At 30.6% G+C, this 22,375-nt stretch overlaps 3 protein-coding genes and 1 long non-coding RNA gene across 4 annotated transcripts; 2 read left to right on the top strand and 2 right to left on the bottom strand.

Moving 5' to 3' along the window:
- The first annotated feature begins 2,141 nt into the window (after positions 1–2,141).
- LOC105956604 (uncharacterized) lies at positions 2,142–6,255 on the top strand. The gene is made up of 9 exons (XM_012980458.2): positions 2,142–2,527; positions 3,206–3,736; positions 3,825–3,890; positions 4,355–4,521; positions 4,616–4,751; positions 4,852–4,942; positions 5,047–5,411; positions 5,501–5,605; positions 5,707–6,255. The coding sequence occupies exons 1-9, from the start codon at positions 2,387–2,389 to the stop codon at positions 5,980–5,982; spliced, it is 1,878 nt and encodes a 625-aa protein (XP_012835912.1). The 5' UTR covers positions 2,142–2,386; the 3' UTR covers positions 5,983–6,255.
- An 8,611-nt stretch (positions 6,256–14,866) lies between these two features.
- Positions 14,867–16,037, top strand: LOC105956533 (putative germin-like protein 2-1). Its single transcript, XM_012980381.2, has 2 exons — positions 14,867–15,052; positions 15,375–16,037. The coding sequence occupies exons 1-2, from the start codon at positions 14,938–14,940 to the stop codon at positions 15,914–15,916; spliced, it is 657 nt and encodes a 218-aa protein (XP_012835835.1). The 5' UTR covers positions 14,867–14,937; the 3' UTR covers positions 15,917–16,037.
- A 532-nt stretch (positions 16,038–16,569) lies between these two features.
- LOC148765003 (uncharacterized) lies at positions 16,570–17,866 on the bottom strand. The gene is made up of 2 exons (XR_016029669.1): positions 17,578–17,866; positions 16,570–16,857 (listed from the first exon to the last, which is right to left on the bottom strand). It is a non-coding gene; the product is annotated as an uncharacterized LOC148765003 (long non-coding RNA).
- A 3,161-nt stretch (positions 17,867–21,027) lies between these two features.
- LOC105956534 (F-box protein At3g07870) lies at positions 21,028–22,134 on the bottom strand. The gene has a single exon (XM_012980382.2). It carries the CDS (start codon positions 22,132–22,134, stop codon positions 21,028–21,030), a length of 1,107 nt encoding a protein of 368 aa, XP_012835836.1.
- Between the last annotated feature and the right edge of the window lie 241 nt (positions 22,135–22,375).

Below are 22,375 nucleotides of genomic sequence, written 5' to 3'. Positions count from 1 at the left end.
TATTTTTCAACAATTATCAAAATTGGCACTGAACCGTGAAAAATTCTTCCGACTTCAATCTCCTACTTTTCATCTTATATATAAAAGAAAGAAACGCTAGGGCAACCCTAAAAAACCCTAATGACATTTCTGAAATTATTTATTTTTAATATTTTTTTCTGTACTAATTTTCATCAATATATCTCAAATCTTAAGAGATAAAGATAGAAATTTGATTGTTAAATCTTAACTTATTTGTTGGATTATAAAACTTACTACGTAAAAAAATTAATGTTATATAAAATAACAACAATACTACTTTCTTAAATTTTAATATATTAGTGTATTATATTTTCTTTTACTATGTATTAAATTAATTTATCTTTTTTCACTTTTAAAATATGATTCCGTGCATCTCACGGGGAAAAAAAATGGTAGTAATTATAAAAGTCAAATAAGGAGAGTACTGGTAAATAGAAAACAAAGATAGATCCATACATTAGATAAATGAGTTTTGAGGGGTTCTCATAAATTAACAATTTTTTTTTAATAAAATTAAGAAATAAACCTCTTGGTATTTGAGGGAAACAGTGCCCACTCCAATTCCCAAAAACTAAAAGAAAGAAAAAAAAAGAGAAAAGAAAGAAAGATTTGCACTAACACAGAGCCCCACGCTTCTTACAAAGCCTTGAGAAGACACATTTTCTTGATCCACGTCACCATTTATAAACCACCTTGAAAATTGGGTGCCTCTGCCAAAAAATTTCTACCCCATCAATCCCAATATTACACATACACATACTACACACACATTTTCAAGCATTTTCTCTAGTAATTTCCACTTTATAATAATAATAATAATAATAATAAAATAAAATAATAATAAAAAATAAACATGGGAAACCACATTCGCAGAGACCAAACAAACTCTAGTAATTTCCACTTTATAATTATATATATATATATATATATATATATATATATATATATATATATATATATATATATATATATATATATATATATATATATATATATATATATATATATATATATATATAATTTTATAGTAAATAAAGATTAAATTCTTTTACACACTAACTAATAATTCTACTCCAATTGAAACGTAAATTAAACCTATTTCTTTTCACATACATAATTTATCAACACACACATATGGTAACCTCGTCACACATATGTCAACCTCATCGTTTCGAATATTATAGAAATTATAATCTAAAATAAGTTCTCCAAATTCATAGTTTTGTATTCTGTTTTGTTTTGTTTTGTTTTTTTTTTTTTTTTTTTTCTCTTTTCAATTGGGTAGTAAAAAGATGTTTTTTTGTTTAATTTTTTTTAAATAAAAAATGCACAATTTTGGGAAAAAACCTCAATTTCTATTGGAGTTATGATATTACGGTTCAACTGGCGCAATCAAACTGGGCAAGACAACAGTTCGCAGTTTAGCCGATTAAACTGTTCGGTCATATCCGGATTTTAAAACACATTTCCACCACACTCTCTCTCGCGCGCCCGCGCGCATACACACACACTCAGAAACATGTAATGAACTCTTATTCTATCTTACATGAAATCAAATCGCTACTAACCATATAAATATACACAATAAGTAAATTCATTCTTGCAATAATTTATAAAATATATGAGATTTATTAGATTAAACAATACAAACTTAAATAATTTAATTTTGCACTGAGTGACAATACTTATTTTTCATATAGTTAGGCAAAAAGTGTTGTCACTATGCTTGTCACTAATTGGGTGCCGCTAATGCTCTATAGTGAACATAAATAAGGATTAATTGACAACAAAAAGAGTTATTAATGAAAAAAACAAAAAATATTGTCACTTATTTATACATTAAGTGACAACTTTTGCATTTATCTCAATTGGGATATCGTTAATGCAACTTTTTCTTACAGTGAGATCACCCGTTCAAAACGAGAAACAAATCCTTGACTCTTGAATAATTTAATTTTCTTTAAATTATTCCAATTAATTAATTTGTGGTTATTCCAGGCAGCAGCATCAAATAAATAATAAATAAATCACTATTTAATTTTTATTTTAATTTTTTTTATAACTTGATAAAAAAAAATAATCGGACCCTATGTTTTGATGTGTTGGTGACACAGTGATTAGGACTTGAAAGCGCCCATCTTTTCATGTCTAATTGACATTGATACTTGATATGTCACTTTTGCCTTCCTCCCTTTTCTTTTTTTCTCTCTCTACCCATCATTGTCACAACCTTATTAGCTATATGCATTGAACAATATATATATATATATATATACACATACATATATATATATATATATATATTTTTTATTACACACACACACACAGTAATACACTAACGTGAACAATAAAAAAAGAAATAAAAATGGGTTCTTTGGGTGGAGAAGCATCAACTGCAACACAACACAAGGCAATGCTGGTTTATCCAAAGATGTTTGGTGCTAACCCTTCTGAGAGATGGGGGCATTCGGCTTGCTATTTCAATGGTTTAGTTTACATTTTTGGTGTAAGTATTTTTTTTATTATTTATTGTATAATTTTTTTTTTTTTTTTTGGAATTAGGTAGTGTTGTTCTATTTTTAGTTTTTGGTGGTGGTGTGAGCATATGTAGTTAAATTTGCTTGTGTTGTTTTTGGTTGAGTTGGTTAGAACTTTTGTTTCTGTCTTTATGTGTACTTGTTGATGTTTAAATGTTTAATTTGGTGAAGAGGGCTACTTCACTTTCTTGAATGAGGGTTTTTTTTATTTATTGTTTTGTCCTTTTTATAGTCCTGAAAATCTTGAAAATTCCTTTTCTTTTACAAGAAATTATTTGATTTTTCTTTCTTTTTTTTTTTTTTTTTTTTTTTTTTTTTTTTTTTCTCGTGCATTTGGTCATGAGAGAGAGAGAGAGAGAGAGAGAGAGAGAGAGATTTGGTTGGCCAACTATGTAATTCTTTATTTTCTTGAAGGAAAGAAAAAAAAAATTCTCAAGGAGTAACTAAAGTTATGTAGATTGAATTTTTGGAATTATGCTTTAGGCTTTGGAGAATTAAATCATTGTGGATATTATTGCACCACCTCCAAACACATTGTATAAGGGAGTACATTACCGTATAAATCGAAGCATGTCAAGGAAATTAAAAAAATTCGCGATCGTATAGTCGATCGGTTTATTTATCTATGTACTTATTCTTGGATTAAGGGATGCCGTGGGGGCGTGCACTTCAGCGACGTGCTCGTGTGCAATCTCTCAACAATGGCATGGAATATTCTCAAGACTTCCGGGCAGGGGCCGGGGCCCCTCGACAGCCACGGCGCAGTACTCGTGGGCCACAAGATGTTAGTCTTCGGAGGCACCAACGGTTCCAAAAAAGTCAACGGCCTTCACATTCTCGATCTCCTCTCTCGAGAATGGAGTCAACCCTCGTGCATTGGAAATCCTCCCTCCCCTCGTGAGAGCCACACGATTAATGTTATCGGTGAAGATAAATTGGTGGTGTTTGGTGGCAGTGGAGGAGGGGAATCCAATTATTTAAACGATTTGCATTTTTTGGATTTGAAAAATATGGAATGGTCTTCGCCTAATGTACGTGGGAATTTATTTCCCGCTCCTCGCGATAGCCATAGCTCGGTGGCGGTTGGGAATAGGCTATTCGTGTTTGGTGGAGACTCGGGCGATAGATACCAAGGCGATGTTTGTGTGCTCGATGTTAATAAGATGATTTGGTCCAAGGTGTGAACTTTTTTTTTTTTTAGGTTGCGAATTGAATTAAATCGAATAACGTAATAATTAATTAAGTTTGTAATATTTGCTTTGGCAGGTCGATGCTCGTGGACCTTGGCCCGGTGCTCGTGCGGGCCATGCTGCTGTGAGTATAGGGACTAAGGCAAGTTTAGTTTTTTTCTTTATGTTTCAGACTGTACTAAAGAAGCATTTAGCCGGTAATAAATCGTATAACTTTGGGGTAATTGCATTTAACACCCTTGTGTTTGTCGAAAAGCCCTTAATTTGTGTTATAAATGTTAGCAAAATCGCTCCTATGATTCAATTTTATTAGCAAATTGCCCCAAAAAAACGCACTATTTAGTAACACGAGGATTTTGTTTTGAAAAAAAATGGATCATATAAGATTTGTGTTGGAAATATTTTGTAACACGAGGGTTTTTTGTAGCAACTCGGTATAACTCAGTGGTAGCAAATGCAATAAATTCTCAAACTTTGATACGTGAATACGTTATTCAAGAATTCGTTTAGACTCTGTTTTTTTTTTTCTTTTTCCAATTATTTATTTGAATGGTTCTTGAAATGAATTATGTTATAACCAAAGATGATATAAATAATAATCGACAGATTTATGTGCTCGGAGGAGTCGGTGACAAACAATACTACAACGATCTTTGGGTACTCGACGCAATCACATTGTCATGGATTCAGCTCGACATATGTTCTCAAAAATCTCAAGGACGATTTTCCCATACCGCCACCGTCACAAACCTCGGAATTGCCATTTTTGGAGGGTACATATATATACATATATACCATGCAATTTTACAACTCTCTCGTTATATTACTATAAGTTTTAAATGTAATCATAAATTTGTTAATTGGCAGGTGTGGAGAGGACGAGCATCCGTTAAACGAGTTACTAATCTTACAGATCGATTCACCAACTTGTAGTCGAGCTTTCGGAAGCACGTACAAAGAAGAAATAAAAATGTTTTCTAGAAATGCGGAGAATAATAATTCGGTAACACTACTACATATTCTCTTCTTATATAATTAAATAAATGCGTCGCGCGAAGCCGATATGTAATACTAACAATAATTTCTATTCGAAACATGTGCAGAAGTCGACAGTATTTGTATGCGACAACGAAGATTTATCATCGTCGCAGGAAGTCGAAGAGCTCCCCAAACAATCTTTCCACTTTAGTTCCGGTTTGTCGATCTCTATCATTCGACTAATTATTTCTCATGACAAAAAAAAAAAAAAACGAAAATTCACTTGAGTTTATTTATTTTTTTATTTTTTGGTAAGGAAGATATGTTGCATCCTAAGAGGAGAAGAACTAGTAATAATAACTCGGCGCTGACCGAACAAAAACTCGAGCTCGAGAAACATTCCGTTTCGAAATCACAACAATCGTCCTCTTCACAATCTGATCAGGATCAGATTCCCGCGAAGAAAAGCATCTCGAACTACCCTTCGTCTAGAACTCATCCATTGTCTAGGCAAAAAAATTACGGTCCAAGTTATTATCCCAGAAATTCTATTCCCGGGACATGTCCAGATATATATTTTAAATCCTCGGATCATCGAAATCCGATAAATCAAGAAAATCCGAACGTAATTTGCACCAATGGAGCGGAATCGTTATCCCTCGAGGCGGGGAAATTCAGAAATATGGTACGACAAATTTATTATTTAATTCCTCTACATTAATTCACTTATTCGGTCATTGGTTATAATTTGATATTGCTTTTTTTTCACCGTAGATTGGAGCTGAAGTTCGGGGCCATGTTGACGTGGCATTCGATTCGGGCTACCTAATGACTGCTACTGTTAACGGAAAGGTCTTTCGAGGAGTTCTATTTTCTCCGGTAAGCGCTCGTAACTTTTTAACGAAATTAATCCATTTTGCAACAAATTTGAGTTTCTATCTAAATATTCGAAGTTTATTGTTTTAATATTTGATGCGAAGGGACCCGATCTTGTTTCGAGAGGTGCCTTTCTTGGACAACATTCATTACCTCCGGCACACCATAACGGCTTTAATCATGAAAATTCGGGCGTAAATAACAATGCAAGTGTTGCTTATCCGAGGCTTACAAACCTGCCCGTAAAAAAAGCTCGATTCTCTCCGGAAAATGGAACTACTCTTCGATTGGAGAAAGACTCGAGGGCTATTAATAATACTGAACTTCAGGGTGTGGTGTTAACTCTGGCAAGTCCGGGAAGCGATCATGTTAGGTTGTAGAAACTCAGGCGATTTTTTTTTTTTTTGGTGTACATTTTTAATGTGTAGAATTGGACTTATTTGTTTGATTTTCCCTCCATATTTTGGAGGTTTTAGATAAGTTGTGTGATGAGAGAGTTTAGTAGAGCCTGCTGAGAGTATTTGATCTTTTTCCATTATGAGTTCAGTCTTTTTTGCAAGAAAAATACTTCATTGTGTAAGTTTGGTATTCTTAATAATTTGATGCATTGGTGTCAAAAGCAATTATCATAAGTTATCATTTTTTTTTTGTTAGAATTTTTTTTCCCTTAGAATAAATAAAACATAATGTTAACAGACATTTTGTATAAATTTCCATCAAAATTTATCTTATCTTCCCTAAATATTTTCCCTAAAAACTCTTAAGGATTATCTTTCATGCACAAACAAACCTCTTGAAAATGGTTTCTAGCAATTGTGAATTAAAAAAATAAAAAAATGCATTCAATCACACAAATAGCTGATATAATATGCATACCACTTTTGACAGGATCATCTTCACCAAATATGCATATACCCAATCGACACTTGAGAATTTTGAACATCTGGTTGGTACATATATTCTTCATATCTGAATTTTCATTGTTACTAAATTCAGTTCGTATCGAACACGAAACCAACCAAAATAGCCAACTATTCAATTTCGCCCCTTAAAAAATTACAGGCCAATCAAAAAAATTGGACAGTACAACTAAATCTAGCAGATATATAGTTAAGTGTTTCATAGAGAAGAGGAATAGAGATATTATGGAAATTTAAAAAAATAAATATTAAAAAATGCAATATTAACAATAATTTCTAAAATAAAAAACTAATATAACTGAAACACTTATCAATAAAACTAACCATTTCAAAGAGATATTGTCCGCCAAAACAGATAATAAACATTATTATATCAATAAAGTAGAGCAAATACAATACAAAATTAAGAAATAAGTTAAAATATTAATAAGGCACGTGCAACGCCGTGCACCTGTCTAACAAAATAAAAACGAATCCATGGCTATAATTAGCCACAAAATCTTGTTTAATATTTTATATCTAATAAATGCATATCTAAAAATCTTTATTGAACAAATTACCTCTCATTTTTTAACACCAACACTAAAAAAATATTTGATATTGTGATAAAATGGCTTATTTATCTCTTTGGTTTGATAATATGTAATAGTAGATGTTCCTTTAAAGTGAGCTCTCCTTATTGGTGAGTTAATATTAAATAATAAATTTCATTAATAATTTAACCTTTTGGTTCATATAATTTTTTGATATTGTCAAGTCAACCAAATAAGATGTGTGACATTGAATCCCACATCCATTTCAAATATATAACTTTTTGATATTGTATAGAGTCAAACCAAATTAAATAAAATGTGTGACATCGAATCCCACATTCATTTCAAATATTTTAAGTGCTTGCTTCAAATGTAATTTACTTGCACATGAAGGAGTGTATTGATAATATTAATATTAAATGATATATTTCACTAACTGTTTAAATCGTTGGTTGAGATGATCATTCAACACTCCATACTATAGGGATGGACATTGATCGGGGGCATGGATCGGTTTCATCGGCCAACCGATTCACTTTCGACCCGCTTATTTCGGGCGATAATTTTATTGTCGGACCGATAATTTTAACCGACTCATACATAGATGGGTCGGTCACTGGTTTTCAGTTTAATCATAAGCCGGTTGGTCAGGTAATATCCGCCAACCAACTTTTCTAATAATTATTTTATTGTAAATATTTAATTATAATTCTTATTTTTTTAATGTTAAAATAATACATCGTAAAAGAAGTAAAAACTCAAAAACTCAAAACACAAATTTATAACCCTCTCCGTACTATTTCTATTTTATAATTATTATTTCGTATTCTTTATTATATATGTACTTACTGTAGAAGTTTAATAATAAAATTAAAAAAAACTCTTAATTTTAAAGTTAACATTTTTACTAACATTATAAGTTTTCCCAAAAGTTTGAATTTCTTTCGAAAAAACTTTTAAAAAACATCTTATTATTGTATAATAAGATGTTTACCATTGTTTACCCGACCCATAAAAGTCTGACCGGTAATGGTTCTCAATTTTCAGCAAACTCGGATATATGGTGAGGTTTGGATAGGTAATTTGTCGATTATTGTATGATCCGACCCATGCACAACACTACTCCATACTAGACACGGCCTCGGGCCGGGTTTGACCCGGACCCGGCCCCGCCCAGCCCCCGTCCCTGCCCCATTGACCACGGACCCGCGCAAGCACGGGTCGGTTTCGGGTCCAGATATTTTGGACCCGGGTCCAGATATTTTGCACCCGAGACCCGACAGGACTACACGGCGAGGGGGCCTGAGGACCGGGACCCGTCGACCCGGATTTTGGGTTTTTTTTGTCAAAAAATTGGACATTGGGGGATTCAAACTCGGGTAAAATGGGCAGAATTGGACAACTCTAACCACTGGGGCAACGAACATATTTGATTAAATGTAGACAATAAATATATATAATATAAAACGCCAGTGTAAAATGATAAATATGTTAAATAAATTAGTGATTTTCACATTAATTATTATTAAATAATTTTAATTAAATTATTAACAAATGCAATATAAGAAACTTTTAAAAATATATATAGAATCACGGTTCAATACTTCAAAACATCTATTATTAATTACTATATCAATATAATCTCCACTATTGAAAAATATAAAGTATTGAATCAATTCAATATATAAACAAACGCGTTGACTTAATACAAACTCACTTATGTTATTAAAATCGATAGTGTGAAAAATTCGAATGAAAAATAAAATAAGATGTTTATTTAAAATAAAATAGATTATAACTCATTTCAATTAATTTAAATTGATTAACCTCAATTGTTGACAAGAACTTATTAAAATTATTGATTATTTTATCATAAGATAATTATTTAAAAATATAGATGATGTTTATTTTAACAAAAATAGATTATATCTAATTCTAATTAATTTTTTACTTTAAAAATAAAACTATATATGACGAGTATAATCAAAATATTATGATGTGATTTCTCTTTTAATAATTAGTTTAATTTGTAAAAATCGCAAGAATTAAATCGTAAGTCATATGATTTAATTAATCATTTTTTTTACATTTACATTTTATTCAAATATTAGAATCGAATCGTAAGATTTAAATGAATTAAGCTCAAGTCCTTTCAATTTCTTTTATTTTTTTATTATATTATATTTGTTAATAATTTAATTAAAAGAAAGATTGAATTTTGAAAGTTTTTGAATTGAGAAATTTTGAAAAATTTCTCAATTATTACTTTCACTTATAAATACCCATAATTCAATATTCACAACTTTCATTTTATTTAGTTTATGTCTCAAAGTCTTACTCGTTTCATTTTTTTTTTCTAAAATTATTTAGTGTTTAAATTCAATTATTTTTTTTAATTTGAATTTTAAGTTAATCTCATGTTTTTTTAAGTTTCAATATAAGTTATTTTTTTTCTTTCTTGTAACAAAAAAAAATTGAAAAACCGGGTGGACCCGCCTCCCCGCGTGTCGGTTTCCGGTCCCCTAAAAATCGGACCCCGAGCCGGCGGGTCCGACCTGGACCTGGACTCGACCCGCCCCGTGGCCATATATCTTCAAAAAAAAAAAATAGAAGAAAAAGGAGGAAAAAAAAAAAGAAAATGGCTTCTCCACAACACCCGCAGCAACTCACTCATACACGCAACCAGCCAAAGAGATAATATTTATATATTTATTTAAGTAATATTTAAATTTGGATATATAAAAAGAAATTAAAACCACTAAAAATAGAAGGAATGGAAAGATAAAAAAACAAGAGAAAGACATCGCACTGTGGGTGAGTCAAACCCTATAACCAGCAGTTACGTTACGTCTGTCAGTCAGCTTTCAGTATCAAATATTTCACACACAGTAGAAAAAGGCAGAAACATGATTTGTTTTTGATTTTCCACGTGGCAGAACCCAATAATATAATAATGTATTTTTAATTATAATGTGAAAGAAAAAAAAGAAAAAGCTCCCGCGCAAAACGCGGGGGTGCTTGCTGCTGCTGGCAGCTATATATGGAAGACGAGTCACGAGAGCGAGAGTCGCTATCAGCCGTCGATCAGTCATTTCCCACGTCAGACATCGTCATCTGTCCCGTCAGATATGACTGCTCTCCGACGTTGATTACGTCATCCTCTGCCCCCCTTCAAAATTTTCAACTGCTACTGTTCATCTAGGGCACGTCGTCCAAATTTCAATTGTTGGTTTTTTGTTTAATTTGTTTGTTTTTTTTCTCTCTCTCTCTCTCTATGAAATAATTGAACAAAGAATTAAATGAAAATAGGTACACGAAAAGATTCCAGTCCTTTTCTTCTGGTCATATTAGAATTGGGTGTTGGGTTGATTCGTCAACTGTCACATGCATATGTGAATAAATTAAATGGAGTTAATATCTCAGGTGTTTCTATCGTGAGATCATGTATTCTAAACTTATATGAGATATCTCCTTAAATTGCGAGACATGTCCCATCAAAAAAACCTATTTTTCCCTCATTTATGTATTGTCGCAAATACCCTTTGTACATGATTATTTTAAAAAATCGGCAATTATAAATTATTAATGAAATATCAATTTTACCCTCTCTATTTTAATGCAATTTTAAATCTATATTTATTGCTGAATTAAAATTTAGGGATTATTTTATAGACCCCTTATTTTCAAATTATATAGAATTAACTACCAAATGGATTACACTCTAGGGGAAACCCCCCTCATTTCGAAAATATTTTGACATACCCCCCTGGGCCACCCTGAAGTTCCTATAATACCCTTCTAAAATCAGTTTTAAATCCTAACCACTCACATTTCGGTCTCTCTCTTCTTCTCCCAGATTCAAAATCCCGCCTCCACAAACCTCCCACCGGCGAAATTGCTTCCCAGAGCCATAACTCTCTCTCCGGTGGTCGGAATTCGATGGTTTAACTATCGTTGGATTCCTCTCGTCGAGCTCTTTCTTTTGGTGGTGATTTCATTCAGTTTCGAGCGCTGATCTGTTTATGCAATTTTTTTTTTTCATTCGACGACGGTGGTCTTGCCGGAGCTTTATTTTGTGTTCCACCCGTCGAAATTTGACGGGCCACCCACTGTTGGATTCCTCTCGTCGGGATATATATTTTGATGGTAAACATATTGTTTTGAAAATTAAAAAAGAAAATTTAAATTTTTTTTATATAATTATTATTATATATTAATAATATCCCATACTAACAAATCTTTATATAATATATTTTAAAAATCTAAGGAAATGTTGATCAACTCGTGTAATTTAAAAATGAATTTTGAAAGAATTTGAAGTTTGAATTGAATCGTAAATTGTAAGATTTAATTAAATCTTAATATGTGAATCAATTAAACTCATGTGTTTTCAATTCAAAAACAATATTCAAAGATTTGATCGATTAAGCTCAACTCATTTCAATTCGTAGACAATATTCAAATATTTGAATCGGTTAAACTCAATAATTTACAATAGCGTATTAATCAAACTATGTATAGTTAAAGGTTAGTATCTTTTTTTTTATTGAATTTTATCATAAAAAATAATAAAATTTAATTCGTAAAAATCGTAAGATTTAATCGGTTCATGGTTAGATTAAATCTTACGATTTACGATTTGATTCTTACGATTTTATGAATTAAATTATTATTTTTTTTATTAAAATTGAATTAAAAGGATAGTAGACTTTAATTATAAATACGTTCTTGTCAGTGGTTGAACTTAATCGATTCAAGTTTTTGAATAATATTTACAAATTAAGAAGATTTACGCTTAATTGATTCAAATCATACGCTTTAATTAATCTTCTGATGTGATTCTTACGTAATTTAGGAATTATTTTTTTATGATAAAATTGAATTAAAAATGTATTACACTTTAATTAATAATAGTTAATTTGATTAAGACGTTCTTGTCAATAGTTGAGCGCACTAATTAATCGATTCAAATATTTGAATAATGTTTACAAATTGAAAGGACTTGAGCTTAATTGGTTCAAATATTACGCTTTGATAAAATATTACGATTTACGATTAGGTTCTTACATATGTTAGGAATTAAATTTATTATTTTTTATGACAAAATTAAATTAAAAAGATATTAGACATTACTTATAAATAGTTAAATCCATTATGTAACACGTTATGTCAATAGTTAAGCAACCGATTCAAATATTTGAATAATGCTTACTAATTGAAAGGAATTGAACTTAATCGATTCAAATTTTACTATTTGATTAAATTAATTATTAAAAGAAAATTCACAATATATTAGTATTTGTAGTATATAATTTTATTTTAAAGTGAGAAAACTATTAATTGGAATGAATTATAAATTTTTCTTCTTCTAAATAAACATATTATTTTATTGTTTATTTGTATTTGTCACACTATCAATTTAATAACATAAGTGAGTTTGAATTAAGTTATGCATTTTTTTATATTTAATTGAGCATTCTTTACATTTTTAAATAGTGGAGTTTATTAATAATTCTAATATTATATAATTAATGATAGATGTTTGGCGTATTGAACTGCAATTCTTTATATTTTTCAAAACTTTATTATATTAAATTTGTTAATAATTTATTTAATATAATTTAATAATAATGAATGTTAATATTTTAATTAACAGTATTTATACAATTATGTTAAATATATCATAATAAGTTAATGTGTTTGGATGGTTAGGAGCGATGAATGTATTAAAATGTCCCAAGTTCTATCCCTAATGAATGCATTTTTTTCGATTGGTTATAAAATAAAACTCGGTCACAATAAATTTAAATTAATTATTTAATTAAAATATAGTAGGGGTGTAAATTAGACAATTCAATGTTAATCAATTTTATATTAATTTAATAAAAAAAATAATCGAAGAATAATTTGGTAAAATACTTCATTTTTTAGAACATAGGCCATGTTATTTTCCTAGGGTCCAGATTTAATCTTAGAAAATTAATGGTGATTAATACATATCTCATATAAGTTTAGAACACACGTAGTCTCACCCTAGAAAGACCCTAATATTTGAATCTATATAATATATAAAAGTTGAATTTCACTCTTAATTGCTTGACATTTGGCAATTTCAATTGATGACATGTATTCAATTTTATCCCATAGAAAATTGATTGGTGAAAATAAATCATCAAAAAACATGTCATCATTTCAAAAATTAAATATATTTTATTATTTTATTAATATATTAATATACTATCCTTTATAAAATCTCTAAATATATCAACTTTTTTGGAATGTATAAATATATTTATTTTTGAATTTAATTTTAATTGTAATTAATTTAATTTAAATTTAGTTAAATTCAATTTAAAGTCTTCCCTCATTATAGTTGTGTGATTGGTGATATTACGCAAATTTTGTATTTTAAATAATACATTTGGATTTATATTAAAAAAAATATGCAGAATAAATCATTTGATATTAATATATTATACATTTTATATGAACATAACCAGATAATATGTTTTTTCTGTACTAATTTAATATTATATTAACATTATCTGTATAAAAGAAAGATACATGTTCGACTTTACTATATTGCCGAAATTGACACTATTTTTTTTCCTGCCATGAGTGCAGTAATACTATCCCATTTATTTATTGTATTGAAAATTATACTACATGAATTTCATGTTATTGTTTTAACTTTTCTTTTTTCTTCACCGAATCCAGTGACAATAATTTTATGATGGATTTAATTTTTTTTATTTATATACTAGTTAAAATACAAACTTTCTCATGATTATACTAATAAATTAAAGAACAAAGTTAAGTTTAATCAATTGATAAAAAAAAATATTGATTTTATATATTTCAAAATATAACAATGCTATTCTAAATCTTTGGTATTAAATTCGTTTATTCACTTTATTTAATACCAAAAATTAAGAATATCAATTGTTTTGTTTAAAATGTATAATGATCGTATATACTATATATCGTATTCCACTAATAAGTATTTCTCTATAACTTTGATAAATATAATTAAGTACATATCTAGAGCAACTCCAACTCAAAAGTATCAAAATGATTTTGCAAATATTAATTTGATATTTAATATGCTCCAACCATGGGTATTAAATGGTTGTTAATTAAAAATAATTAAATTGATTTATATATCTAATCGTCACATGTCATTTTATAAATGGACACTGAGGTGGTTAAATTCATAACACATGTTTGATATTTTATTCCGCATGAAGTATTTTTACATTCCGAAAGATGAGATATTAAAATACAACCCTTATTTCATAACTCTATTGGAATTAAAATTACTATTTTTTAGTATGAAAATGGCGGTTAAAGGTTTTGATAGCCTATTTAATAACCCCAGTCCAGGTGCTGTTACTTTAAATAGTTTACATTAACAAATATAATATCAATCGGGAAATCAGTAGTTTTTTCTACGATCCATTTTGTAGTTACAAACTCAAAAAAGAAATTTATATATTATATAGAAGATCGTGTTTGATACACACCCCATAATTCAAGGGTGCAAAATGAACTTTACCCTAAATATTATATCGTAACATTAAACCACCTTGACTAAGGCTGATGATGATATCCCAAAACTCTAGCTAGCTACGTGATTAATACATATAATCAACGCACACAATTATTCCTAATTAATTATGAACACATTGAATATTCTTTCAGAATACATAGTTTTGGAATGATTGCAGCTAATTCCACGGCCAATTAAAAAACATCTCATTAAAATTGAATTCTATTAATTAATTTGAGAGAAGATCCTATAAATACGAAGCTCATCGAAACCCATTTTCATCAATCGAAAAACCAATCTTCGTTCTTGAGAAATTCCAATTTAATTAGAAAAATGGCTAAGAGCGTAATCTTCTTTTGCATCGTAGCCCTCGGTTTCTTCGGTATCGTCTACGCTTTTGATCCTAGTCCACTTCAAGATTTTTGCGTTGCAGATTTCACTAGCACAGGTAATTTAATAAGTACTATCAGTAGCGGGTTCAGAAATTTGTGTTCATGACCGTTTTTTCTTCTTTGAATTAATAAGGACATAATCATAAAATAGAAAAAAAAATAATAATAAATAAAAATTAATAGAACTTTTTGTGCATTAAATTAGTTTTGGGTAAACTAAAATAATTAAAATTGAGTGAGCTAAATAAAAATATATGTATATATAATTTGATTTGGAAAAAAATGTAATTGAGGGGAAACATGTGTAAGTCCTAAGTTTCTATATATTTTTTTTATTAATTTTGTATTATTTTTTAATAATTACATTTTTTGGGCTAGTGAGAATCAATGGTCTACCTTGCAAGGACCCTGCAACCGTAGTAGCGGATGATTTCTTCTTTAGAGGGTTCGATGCAGCCGGAAACACGTCCAACCCTTACGGCTCGTCCGTGATCCCAATGAACGTGGCTCGAGTTCCAGGGCTCAACACGCTCGGCTTGACGGTGGCTCGGCTTGATTTCTTGCCAAGTGGGTTCATTCCACCTCACCTTCACCCTAGAGGTTCCGAAATCTTGACGGTTCTAGAAGGGTCTATTGAAGTGGGGTTCGTCACCACGTACCCGAACTACAAACACTACAGCAAGGTACTCGAAAGGGGTGACGCTTTTGTTGTCCCGGTGGGACTTGTTCATTACCAGCGAAATGTGGCCGATGGGAATGCGGTGGTGTTTGGGATCGTGAATAGCCAGAATGCCGGGATAAATGTGGTTTCGAATGCCGTTTTCGGGGCCAAACCGGCGATTTGTAGTCAGTTTTTGTCGAACGCTTTTCAGTTGGATAAGAAGACTGTGGAAGAGCTCCAGGCTAAGTTTTCGATATGATATGCTTGCAATTGATCATTGCAGATTATTATTATTATTATTATGATAATTATGTAGCTTTTATTTTTGAATGTTTATAATTAAAATAAATTAAAAAATAATCGTGTTCTTCATTTATGTAGCTTTAATTGTGTAACTTAATTTATGTATTTATTTATCCGCAAATTTTATTGGGGTCTTTAGCAATAAACCCCTCCAACCGCTAAGAAATAGAGATAAACCCAACCCTAAATTCATCCTTTGTAATAGACCCTCCAGCTTTTTTTTACCTAAAATACCCCTCATTTATCTACAGCATTAGTAATTATGTGGACTTGCAAAAATCAATTTTGGACTGCATTAGCAATTTCAAACTGCATTTAGCATTTTTTATTTTTTATTTTATAATCTTTTATTTAAATTTTCTTTTAGATTTTTTTTTAATTTTTTAAACAAAAAAATCAATTTTTTTCCTAATAATTTTACTACGCCGAATATGACTATAGTCTAATATGACTATATGTGACTATATCATCTATAGTCATATTCTTTCTCTATATTGCCGTTTTTTACATTTTCAACTTCAAATTTTCAATTATATAGTGTACTACAGTCATGTTTACCAAATTATATAAAAACACGAAGATTGCCCATTATTTACGAAAACAATCCAATCAACATCCACACAAAAAATTACAATTTGAACCTTGTTATTACAAATCCACCTGTAGCTACACAAATACATCAAAAAATCGTGTGTATGAATTCTTCAACTATAAACAACCATCTACATCATTGTACATTAGAGAAAAAACATACATGTCATATATATGACTATGCACGACTACATATGACTATAATATGACTACAATATGACTATATATGACTATAGAGCTGATTCTCTTCAATTAGCCTGTTGTTTGCCCATCTTATTCAGCATCATCGATTCTTTTGGTTGCAAACTGAATTTTACACCAGAAAACTTCAGAAAACAAACTAAGATCAAGTGAAGATAGATGAATAGGGAGAAAGATACTTCAACCCCCGGCAGGTAAAACACAATATATGACTATATATGACTATGAGCACAAGTGTTTGCAAACATAACAGGTGTAGTTAAGCGACTATACGTAACTATTATGGTATTTTATTGTTAAAATTCATAACAACCAAATGGTATGAACACTCATACATTATCAGATAAATAAAACGAATTCGAACGACATGAAACACAAAAAAAATATAAATCACAACTCTTATCATGCCAATCCACAATTGTCAATGCATACAAATGCATACAAACATGCTCTAGGATACGAAAAAACAAAAACTCACAAAAATTAATAAAATGCATGATAATTGAAATCTATGCATTCATAACAAACAAAATAATATAACTATTGTAGAACATTGTAGGAAAAAAAAAGTAACTATTAAAACGGACTTTTGGCTTAGGAACAACACTGACCATCAACCAAACAACTTTTTTTTTTGGCGTTAGGATTATAATTTGTGGGAACAACAATTTACTCCTTTAGTTCATCCTTGTATTAGGTACTCGGAGAATCTAATGTTAATTTTTTTTTCTAATTTTCATGATATTCTAACCATTTAACTAAAAAAAAATTAAAATAAAATAAAATAAAATAATATAATTGAAAATTCAGATCCATAAATAATACCGGTTAATTTGTAGAAATTCAACAGTTGCGGTTTTGGCAAAGGACGGCGGCGGCGATTTTGACGGAGGGCGGCGGCTGCGGTGAGAACATGGGCGGCGTGGGATGATTTCTAGATCTCCATCGGTATCCTGCTGCTAGTCCTTTGAATCCTTTACCGTTTGTGTTTGTCGATTCCTGCCGTCGGGATCTTCTGTTGCCTCCTCAATTTTTTTGTGGTGGAAAGATTAGATCTAGGGTTTGGTAGGATGAAGAACAGAGAAAAGAGAAGAAAAAAAAATAATTGAGAAACGAGAATGACGATTGGGAGCGGAAGAAAAATAATTAGAATTTAGGAATATTGTGGTTGAGGGTATTTTTGTCTTATCACATAGGTTTAGGGGGGTCTCACAAATTAAAACTGAGATTTGGGTGTAGGTAAAAGTCTATAAAGTCAATTGGGTTTAGTTCAATATATTTCCCATATGAGGGGGGTATTGCATATTTCCCCAATTTTATTTTGTTTGATTTATTGACCGATTAACGTAATAATATTACTGTCTACTATTTTAATATTACTGTGGTTGACAGTAAAATTACTGTAAACACGATAATATTACTGTCGTTACAGTAATATTACTGTCAACCATTTAGCATATATATATATATCACAAACCGTTTGTCAGCTTAAAAGCTAAACGAGCTTGGATTATGGGCTTGACAATCTTGGGCCACCGGCGCGTGCAACGACAATTCAATGTCTTACTAGGCTTCATAACTTTGGTAAATTTTGTACACATACACATAATTGTGTGTTATTATATGTAGATCTATGGTTTAAAATCACCCGATGTATTTCATCGGATATAGCATGTACAAAACCCTCTTTCAGTTGATGGTTTTATCATTTGCTAATAGTGCACATAAATTACTTTTTAAAATTATTAATTCATGTTAGATATTTTTCTACGAGTAGCAAATGCAATTCACTGATTTATATACATGTTTTGTCAATCCAATATATATAAAATAAGAATTACCTGCACACAAGGTAGAAGGAAAACAATATTTAATGAGCATTAAAAATGAAGATAATTCACATCATAGTACATAATATATATGTATGAACAATTAATTGTAAAGCTATTCCTAATTAATATGATGCAAGTCTAAGCGTGGATATTGCTTTTATGGCTTGAATGGGGATAGTACATTAAGGTTGGTGTAATCATTCGAGGGTGCAAAGTGCCAATATTAGTATCAGTATTAGTATCAGTATTAGTATCAGTAGTATTAGTATTAGTATTAATATTAGTATTAGTATTAGTATTAGTAATAGTATTAGTATTGGTATTAACATTAGTATTAGTATTAGTATTATCATTAGCATTAGTATTAGCATTATCATTAGTATTAGCATTAGCATTAGCATTATTAAGAGGACAATAATATTATTGTCTTGTCCTGTAATATTACTGTCCCATAGAGTAACATTACCCTTAGTACAATAATATTATTGTGTTTAAATTGGAAAAAAAAGTCAAAAATAATAATATTTCTTTGAGCACAATAAATATTACTAAGATTATGGTGGATTTTTATTACCAGATAACTCTACCAACTTGTTGCCCTATCGAGCCCTACTGATTTTTACCGAACTATTTCTACCAAATTATTACCGTACCCTACAGTACCGTACCGAATGTTTTGGTAGGGCAATGGCACTCAATATTATTAAAATGGTATTACCCTATCGTACAGAAATATTATTAATAAATAATAATAAATAAAAAATTATTTTACTAATTAATTTATTATATATAAAAAGTGAACATAGTTTCCTGACTAACTGTTATTAGTTAAAATTAATTATACTCTTTAGGTATGTCAAAAATATTTTGAATTGCTTTCATTGATGATGATATAAGTGATGTTAAAAGCTTTTATGTTATAATTTTATTTCAGAAATATTTTATATTGGGTAGATTAAGAACATGTATTTAGAATATTTTTATCTTAAATACTAGTTTCGAACATTTTAAACATGTGTATACCTTAAATTGCTTTGGAAAAATGATATTCAATTTATACTTATATAATAGGTAGCATAAATTGGTAATTACCATTACCATACTCTACTGTATCGAACTTTTGGTATACCGAATTTCGGTATACCAAAATTTTTGGTAGGGCAATGCTAATGAATTTCATAATACCGAAATTTCGATAATCGTAGTGATTCGAGGGGTTTGGTACGGTTGCCCTACCAAATCCACCCTTATGTAAGATGGTAAGATTACTTTACTGTGTTCACAATAATCATACTATGTTGACCGGTCAAAGACAGAAAAGTAAAAAAAAATCAGCATTAGAGACCGACGATATAGGCACTGGCGGAAAAACAAATTTAGAAAATATATTTAAAATTGAACGTTGAAGGTGAAATTTGTTTACTTTTAAACAAGGGGACCAAAAGTGGTATCGCCAAACATGAGAAACTAAAAGTGTGATTCTCCCACTTTTGGCATTTGATATTTTTAGCTATTTTTTAGGTTGTAGTATTTTGCCTGAAACTATTCATGTAGTCATTGATTTTTGATCTATATATAGACTGATTGGAGATACAGTGCAACCCCCATCAACTTTAAATAAATAAATAAAAAATACTCGGAAGAAATAATTTTTTTTTCCCTTAAAAAAAAATAAGGGAAGTAGTTAATTAAATAGATGAAAGATGAAGCTTGATCTTCATCTCCTTCATCTGTAACGATCAACATGGTTTCAGCATTGCCACTTACACATGATTAAAAAATATATAATTAATTAATGGTGAAGTTAGGTTATGCGATTTAATAAATCGTGTTCGTGGACAGAATTTATTAATAAAAGCCAACTCTCTATGAATAAATATTCAATTAACTATGAGGAAGTGTACTAATTCATATCACCATTCATTACTTCTCAATTTAATTATTGTCTGAGATATATGGTTAAACTTCCATATAATTGAAAATTTATATAATAGCATTGGGATTAATTCAGAGATTATGCAAACTTATACATAAATAATTGAAAATAAATTCAACCATTAATTCCACTTCAAAGGAACTTAAATCACAAGCTACCAGATCTCATAATATAATTGATTATATTTAGCTATTTTTTTTAGGATGATGAATGTGCACAGATTACACAAGACAGATGAATAAAAGGAAGGTTTACCATATAAAACTACATAAATAGCATTCGAGTCGGCGACGAAGGTTATTTGTCGAGTTGCCATCCGAGACTCGACAAACACCATTACAAAATTAGTAATTGACGAGATATTTAAACTTTAGTATGGAGTGATAATAATCTACTAATTCAATTCCAACGATCTACGTCTCGCTCAACTCATGCAGTACTTAAACATCGGAATAAAAGGAAAAAAGAAAAAAAAAAAAAAAAGGGTCTTGTTCTTGGTGTTCGTTTCTAGCCATTCAACATAACGAGGCTATCGACGTAGGTCACCAAACTAAGGTAACCTTGGTTGTCGACTCCGAGGGGGGTAACTGCATTGCTATCAAGGCGGCACACGCTCAACTCAAGCTCGCCGTTTTCATATATTATCTCGTCGTTATTAGTAAATATGATCGGACTAACGACACCACCATCAACCCTAATCGAGTACAATTTAGTCCAAGAACTCACCACCCCATATTCCTTCATCACCCACAAGTGACATTTTTCGTGCCAAGGATAATTATCTGTCAAATGAAACGCGAACAAAGCAAGATCTCCCTTGAAAACACCAATGTGCTCCATCAAGTCGTCCCCATCGGCTTCAAAATCCGGTTGATCGATTTGATAGAAAACCTCTTTTCCCATATGGAAGGCCAAAATCACCGCGATATCCTCGTCCCTACTTCGGTAAACCGCCTTCCAATGAATTGAGTTGTTGATTAAAGCTTCGGATTTTCTTTCGATCCAACCCCACGGGAAATAATCCACTTCTATACTCTTCCATGAATTTGTCATCATTGAGTAAACCTCGATTTTACTTGCCATCACTACTTTGTATTGAAAAGTCGAATCCATATCATCGTCCATTACGGAAGCAATCCTAACAATCTTGTAATCGTTTGTTACGTCATAGTATCCAAACCCTAAAGAAAATTTAACATTACTTTGCTCCGATGGAGGGTTTATTGTTTTATATGTTCTAACGAAGGGGTTACACAAATATATGGTCGTACCGAAGTCAACCGCCACGGTGAGGCACAACAAACCGTTACAAGAACCGACTATACTAAAGCTCTTCCAGTAAAGCTCGAGAGGAAGTCTAATTTCTAGAGATCGCTCGAACGTTTCATCGTTAAGAAATCTAAAAGTGCGATCAATTGAATGTTCCAATTTTACGTGAAGGAGATAACGCGTACCTTTAGAAGCCCGATTTCGCATATGTTCTTTGATAAAGACGGGGTCTCTTATCAACTCTTTCCAAGATCGGCACACGCATCGAAACCTCACCAAGGTTGCAGCCGGCAGCATCGACAAAATAACGATTATGATATCTAAAGGAAGAGTACTTGAAATCATTTTGACACAATTAATCTTGAAATCTATTTTTCACCCTTTGTTTATGAAATGAGTATGGCTGTTTTTTTTTTGTGCCCAAAATCAAGAAATATATAGAACTAGGGTTTGACTAAACACATTTCTGAATCGTATAAAAGCCCTTGCAGAACAATATATATTGTAGATAAGTTGTTCTTTAGGGTATGTTGTGATATTTCAAACATTAATTGATTTTTGCCATAATTCTTTTTTTCCCCCCCTT

Source organism: Erythranthe guttata, chromosome 14 (assembly GCF_056151865.1).
Source record: "Erythranthe guttata isolate IM_541 chromosome 14, IM_541, whole genome shotgun sequence".
Lineage (NCBI taxonomy): Eukaryota > Viridiplantae > Streptophyta > Magnoliopsida > Lamiales > Phrymaceae > Erythranthe > Erythranthe guttata.
Note: the sequence above shows the minus strand (reverse complement) of the source record. Positions and strands in the feature narration are given on the sequence as shown.